The sequence below is a fragment of the Pseudonaja textilis genome, chromosome 1 (assembly GCF_049901715.1).
Source record: "Pseudonaja textilis isolate UNSWEBS1 chromosome 1, rPseTex1.2, whole genome shotgun sequence".
Lineage (NCBI taxonomy): Eukaryota > Metazoa > Chordata > Lepidosauria > Squamata > Elapidae > Pseudonaja > Pseudonaja textilis.
In genome coordinates this window covers 271981415-271988292 of record NC_141990.1, presented here as the reverse complement: position 1 = coordinate 271988292, position 6878 = coordinate 271981415, and the positions used below count along the sequence as shown (strand labels likewise).

The 6878-nt window shown below is 41.6% G+C and overlaps 1 protein-coding gene across 2 annotated transcripts in view; it reads left to right on the top strand.

The window, feature by feature from the left end:
- The first annotated feature begins 766 nt into the window (after positions 1–766).
- SPINT1 (serine peptidase inhibitor, Kunitz type 1) overlaps positions 767–6878 on the top strand; it is a 42904-nt gene continuing 36792 nt past the window's right edge. Inside the window, exon 1 of one of the 2 annotated variants that reach the window (XM_026710055.2) lies at positions 767–1875. In XM_026710055.2, the coding sequence (XP_026565840.2) occupies positions 1434–1875 (442 nt within the window). In that variant the 5' untranslated portion in view covers positions 767–1433. The remainder of the gene's footprint in view (positions 1876–6878) is intronic. The other variant, XM_087921794.1, reaches the window with a different exon arrangement.

Sequence of the window (6878 nt, the reverse complement as noted above, 5' to 3'; positions counted from 1 at the left end):
TAAGCATGGGGTGCTTGTTATCAATTTCATAACTATTTACATCCTGGGACTCTTTTTTTTTAGCTTTTTATCACACCTTAGATAACTCTATTCTTCTAATACATAGTGACCTACTCAAAATGAATTGCTAGTGTGTTCAATGGGCTCTTTTCCTCCATCAATATGAAAAATATGGCTGTAACAAATTTAAATAAATACATAAATGAAAATAACATCGTTTAAATAAGATTATAATTTTAGTTGTCAGGCAAGCATATCCATGTTGTGTAAAAATTTAGGATTAAATCAGTGGCTTTCTAGATTTCTTCGGTGAACTTGCTCAAGCATATGATATTTGTATCCTGCCTTTTCATGAACAAATTCTGTTCTGTTTTTAACATTGATCTTGAATAAAAAACATGTGGGTTTTTTTCCATCTTTGATGATGATAATAAAGGTAATACCTGTATTACTCCAGTCCCTTGTTTCTAATAAAGATTGCCCACTATACTTTTTAGATATATTGGGCAATTGTTTATGCTTCCTTACACAAAAACCTATTCCCTACATAAGCAATTACAAAAGCAGAAATAAATAGTGCCCCCCCCCCCGTTTCCCCCGCCCCCCATGGTTAAATAAGTTATGAACTCTGGCCCTTCTGCTTTTTGGGGGTGGGTGGGGGCGGGGAAGAGAAACCTGGATTTTATCAAGTCCGTCCCCCTGCTTCTCTCCTGCAGTCAAAACAAAAGAAAGACCGAGGCGAGGGCGTCGAATTTCACTTCCTGTCACCTGGCAGGAGTCCTTTGTCTGTTAGTGAATGCGATTTAAGGGCAGGACAGAGCCACCGGCCGGGCAGCGAATTAAGAGTTAAGTGGAGATTGACTCGGAAAGGGCGCCACCCTCTTTGACGGTGGAGTAAGTAGCCTGTGAGTCAGTTTCACCTGAAACTCTACAGGTGAGGAAAGGAAGCAAAACGAAGGGAGGGGAAAAAAGGAAAAGGAACCGGAGCCAAGATCCGGAAAGAAGAGGGCCCAAGGCTCGGAGCGAGAGAGCCGCCCCGCTACATCGTAGGGGCTACCCTGAGAGCTTCGGGGTCGAGGCGGCGGGATTCCCAGCCTCCGACCGTCTGCAAACCAGGGGCGAGGGGTGCCCTGCCGGACGTGTGGGGGCAAGAGAGCCTTGAGGGCGGCGATCTCGCCCCGAAGAAGAGGAAGAAGGCAACTTGGGGGAAGAGAGTCCTTTCTCTCAGAAGCGCTCGAGTGCCACGCGGGGACCCCACTGGATAAAAGGACCGTCGGAAGGGAGAGGGGTGAAGGCTCCTGAGCGTCCGGAGCCTTTTCTCACCTCTCTGCTCGGCGGTCGTGAGCGAGTCTGCCCCCAGCCCTCCGTTGTTTTGGCCTTTGGAAAAGCCCCCCGGCTCGGGGAACTGCGCCGTTTGGCTCGTTTGGGCTGAGATGGGCCGAAGTAGGAGCCGGCTTCAGGCCGGACTTTTGGTGACTTGGGTTTTTTTAGCCGGCCTGGTTCTTGGTCAGGAACAAAATGGGGAAGGAGCCTCGTTTGGAGAAACGTGTCTTGGCCAGTTTACGGCCGGGTTTCCGGAGTTTGTGCTGGACACGAATGCCTCGGTGGAGAACGGCGCCACTTTCCTGGCTTCGCCGCTTGTGGAAAGCAGCCGCGATTGCGTCCTTGCCTGTTGCAAGAACCCCGAATGCAACTTGGCCCTGGTGGAGCAGAGCCCCGAGGAGGACCCCGACGGCATTCAGAGCTGTTTCCTTCTCAACTGCCTTTACGACCAGGCCTTGGTCTGCAGGTTTGCCAAGAAGGACGGCTTCCTGAACTATGTCAGACGGGAGGTTTACAACGCTTACGCGACCATGCGAAACCTAGGCAACCGCGGTAAGGAGACCAGAGCCCCGCTTCTCTCAGCCAAGGGTGCCCATCCCGGGTTGGAATCGAGAGAAGCTGCTGTCTTCCCTCTCGGTCCTGCAGTTATGCCCGGTCTGATCTGGTTGGGTTTGCTTTGACCTGGTCTGTCGTGTGACTATGAACCTGGCAGCTTCTGGCTTAGGACAGCAGGCCGCCTCAAGATGCTAAGGCCCCAAAGGGCCTTGTCAGTGTTGATGGCTCAGGGCACCGTTGTTGGCCATGATTGCTGAAAAATGCTAGGGCACTTTCACACCTTTTCCATTTGGAAACGTGAAAACGAAAGTATAAGACTTAAGACCATAAGCATTTTTCATTTTAAAAAAACAAATACTTGCCCTGATCAGTATCTCTAACAAGCAATGTCCAAATGGCAATAGATGGGTCATAATGTCCTTGAGAAAAGGATAAAATTTAATACTTGCTCTGAACGTCAGACACAAATATGTAAATTCTATCATTTGTGTCAAGATTCCTATATCATTATAAGCCATGGTTAAAGTTTGTCCTCAAATCAAACTTCATTTACATGTATGAATAAACTGAACTGGTCTTTAGGGACCCCAAACTATGAACATCTCTTGGTTATTTGGCATAATGTGGTGGACATCAACTGTGGTGGACATCAACTAACACTCGTCTTGATGATAGAATAATTGATCATTGGCATAGTGTGACCAGCAGTGGTGGGATTCACATTTTTTTACTACTGGTTCTGTGGGTGAGGCTTGGTGGGTGTGGCAGGGGAAGGATACTGTAAAATCTCCGGTCAGAGGTGCTATTTGCTAGTTCTCCGAACTACTCAAAATTTCCGCTATCAGTTCTCCAGAACTGGTCAGAATCTACTGAATATCACCTGACCCCAGCCCCAAAGTTTCTAAACTGTGCATAAGGACATCACAGTGAACTCACAGGGGTGTCACAGGATATTTTACTACATAATAAATGGAACTGTGTTCTAGGTGCCATGACAATTTGGGAACTGCAAGAGATGCCATTAACAAGAAAGTTCAGGAAACCTGTACCCCAGCTGTTGGTACGGTACATGGAAGTACAAGGTTGCCAACCACATGTAGCCTTGGCATGATTATTTGACCATTTGGCATTAAAGCAACAACGGTATAAAGGTGAGGGTGTTATTGAAACAATGCAAATCAGAAACAAAGGTGAAATGAGTAAACTATGGTACAGTTAAATATGAGTAAGGATATTGTGTGAGCATGGTGCTTAAAATGGTGTTGGATGCAATTAAATGGTTGTTAGTAATGAGAGTTCCTTTCTATCTCTAGAGTACAACACAGGATACTTATGATAGCAGCTGTTGGGTGAGATGATAGCAAAATGCCTTGTTCCAGTTTGACATTGGAGTTTTCATTGACTATCATGAAAAACAGACGGTCTTTTAATCGCTACATAGAGTGATAGGTTGCAGTAGATGTAATTAAATGTCTATGGCGATTCTTAGCCATCCAGGTCATGATTGTCCCAAAGATGTTTTTTCAAAAGGCAGCTGCACTTACAAACAAACAAACAAATGAAAACCCTAAAGTCCAGTTGCCTTTTGAAAAACCATTTTGGGATGCTAATTAAATGCTTTTTAATTCTTTAAAACGACAAATTAATGTAACAGGTTGATATGCCACAGTGAATTAAACCTAATGAGTAATCCTATTTTTGTGTGACAGGTTCTAGAGGCAAACTTTAGGGAATGTTATTTCCTTTTGGATTTTGATCATGAACATTAAAAGCCTCTCTTTGATCCTGTTGGAAGCAGAAAATTAACCTGGTGAACTTTGATCTAATGAAGAAAAGAAATTATTGTCAGAAATTGATTTGGGTGGGGACATCGTTTGTAGACTAGCACTGAATCTCTTTTCCTTGCAAAAGGACAATGATGCAAGAATGTCCACATTTGTTTCACTTAGGATACAAACCACTCCTTTCTATTTATAGATGTTATTTGCAGGGAGAAAATTGGATTTCTAAAAGGTGTGGTATATCTGAAGAATACTAAGTTTTAAAAGACTGGTAAAAATCCATTCTAAATCCCCATTTGGATATCTGCAGAGAAGAATGAACAATAACAAAATGGTGGTTATGATCTGGGCAATTGAAGTTTGCCCCTTTTCTGTGTACAATGCATACAACATAGGTTTAAACAAGATGGGTCTTTGATCTACAGGTTATGCCTGCTATTTCAATGTTAATTACAATTCCCAATACCCCTGTGATTCTGTTTGACCTGAAGACATGTGCAAGGAAGGAACATACTATGGTACAGAACAAACCTATTATTTTAGCAAATGTTTCTAAACAGAATCATTTGGTATAGTGGTTAAAGTGTTGGCCTAGAACCCAGGAGATTGTGAATTCTAGGCTTCCTTAGTCATGAAAGCTGGCTGGTTGGTTTGGACCAGTCACTCTCAGTCCAACTCAACTCACAAGAGTTGTAGGAAAAATAGAAACTAGGAATATTAGGTATATTCACTGCAGATAGATGTGAAAATCTAATAATAATGAAATCTTTTCTGCACATCTGAATCTTTGTTTCAGCCATCCTATGATTTTTACATTATTACAGTATTGTTCTGTAGCGGTATGCTTCAATTTTAGAGATGTTCTTTCTCTCTTATAAATGCTACATACCATACTGTATTGAGACTGCTAGCTAGGTGGTGGCCTGAACCAGGGCGTTTGCCTCCTTTCTTTTGTTCAGATTTTGAATATTTTAGTGTCTTTTGGTTGCTCTTTAGTCCGTTTCATAAGTGATACAGTTTGTGTGCATAATTGATCCCATAAAATAATAAATGCGCATACCTGCATCAGATTACATTTGTTCTCTTGCATGCTTTTGAATAATTGCTGATCTTGTAAGTGTTCTTAAAAACTGTCACAAAGTTAACACCATGTTGGTCACTCTAGTCACATGTCAGCATTAAAAATCAAGTTGAACTTGTATTGAGGCCAGTGCTCTAGGAGATTGCGATAGATAATTAGGCATAGGAAAATACCTTTGCACAACACAAATAATGTATCTCATTGCAGTCATGTTATGGAAATAGAAAATAGTATGTTTCTGTTAATTTTGAGCTGAACTCTTTATGCTTGTGATAGCTTTCTATTATTTCATTTTTTTTTAAAAAAAGCACCCCAGCAGCTAATTGCTGAGTGAGGATATTCTCCCTACAAAAAGGCATAATTAAACTATCATAATGGATTATATTTGACCTAGATCAGTACTGTAGCCCTCCAGAATTACAACTACCAGCCTGTAGTTGCTGTAAATTGGGGTTCTTCCAACAATTTTGTACTAAGCACTAAATTGCTAGATCTGGTAACATTGAAATTACATTTATTTGTTGAATATTAAGTCCTTCTGAAAATGGTAGCACTTTTGAGGAACATCCATCAAACTTCTGTTTTCTTCACATTTAAATGTGCGCATTTTTATGTAAGTTTTCACCTTTCAATATTAGCTATTTGAAAATTTCTAGAGGATTAAAAAATGTGAAATGCAAATGCAATTTCTACACACAACATAATATGTAAAAAAACAGAGTTTTGGTAATTGTTAAACCATATAAACTATATAAACTTACCATTGAATGTCATGATAATGGTATTTGTTATATTCAGTCAACAAAATTTCCATAAAATCTCCATTGCTACTTAGTCAACCTCAAAATTAACATTTAGATGTGCTTTCTCCTATTGTAAATAATTTCATTATTACCTACCTGTAAGTAAGCTGCTCTAGTTTTATTATAACATTATAACTGGCCAGGCTTTTTTTTTTTTGTTTTCTACACTTTAGCCCAGGAATAATGTGCTTATAGATAATTGTCTTTACACTTTTCTCTGTAACCAAATCAATTTAATATCTAATTTATTAATGGGGAACACCTGTCCAGTTAGGTAAGAAAGATGTTTGGGTAAAGAACTATGATGCATATGACTTTCCCTTTGTATTAAGGCAGGGGTGTCAAACTTACATTATGACGGCATCACATGACATATTGGGACTTTTTCTCCCTTCGCTAAACCGGGCATGGGTGTAGCCAGTGTGTGACGCATCCGGCCCATGGGCCGGGAGTTTGACAGCCCTGTTTTAAGGAAATGTTCTTGCTTCATATGAATCTGTCTACATATACAAAGATCATACATAATGTGACGCATGGTCCCCAGTTTGGGGGCACCTAGATGAAATAATGTTATTCCTAGGGTGATTTGCTTGATGCCTGCTTCCCATTTTTTATCAGTTTTTAGGCAGGCCATGAATTTATGTCTGCATGAGTTTTCAATTTGTTGATGTTTTTTTGCTCTGTATTTAGAAACTGAAATACTTTGACCACCTAATGAGAAGGAAGGACTCACTGGAGAAGAGCCTAATGCTGGGAAAGACTAAGGGCAATAGAAGAAGGGGATGATAGAGAATGAGGTGGCTGGATGGAGTCACTGAAGCAGTAGGCCTGAGCTTAAATGGACTCTGGAGGATGGTAGAGGACAGGAAGGCCTAGAGCACTGGTTCCCAAACTTTTTCAGTCCACCGCGCCCTTGGTGCTACAAATTCATCCTCAGTGCCCCCCACCCAAGCGTGGTATTCAAATTTCTTAACAACTGGTTTTGTGGGCATGGCCTAATTTGTGGGCATGCTTTGGTGGTCATGTGACTGGCTGGGCGTGGCTTGGTGGTCACGTGACCAGATGGGCATGGTTTGGTGATCATGTGATTGGGTGGGCGTGGCCCTGTGACTGGCAAACCAAATATAAGTGGTCCTGGCTTAATGGCCAGTTGCTTAGTAAGTGTTCTAATTTATGACTGGGTCAGGAGGTGGGGAATAATGAGAAAGTTGGTGGTTTGTTTAAGCAGGATAAATGAGAGCACCATGAGTTCATTTGTGGGAGACAGAGTTAACAAAACCTCTGAGCAATAAGGTGATTTCATTTACCTGGTTGACATCTTGGCACGAGTTTTCT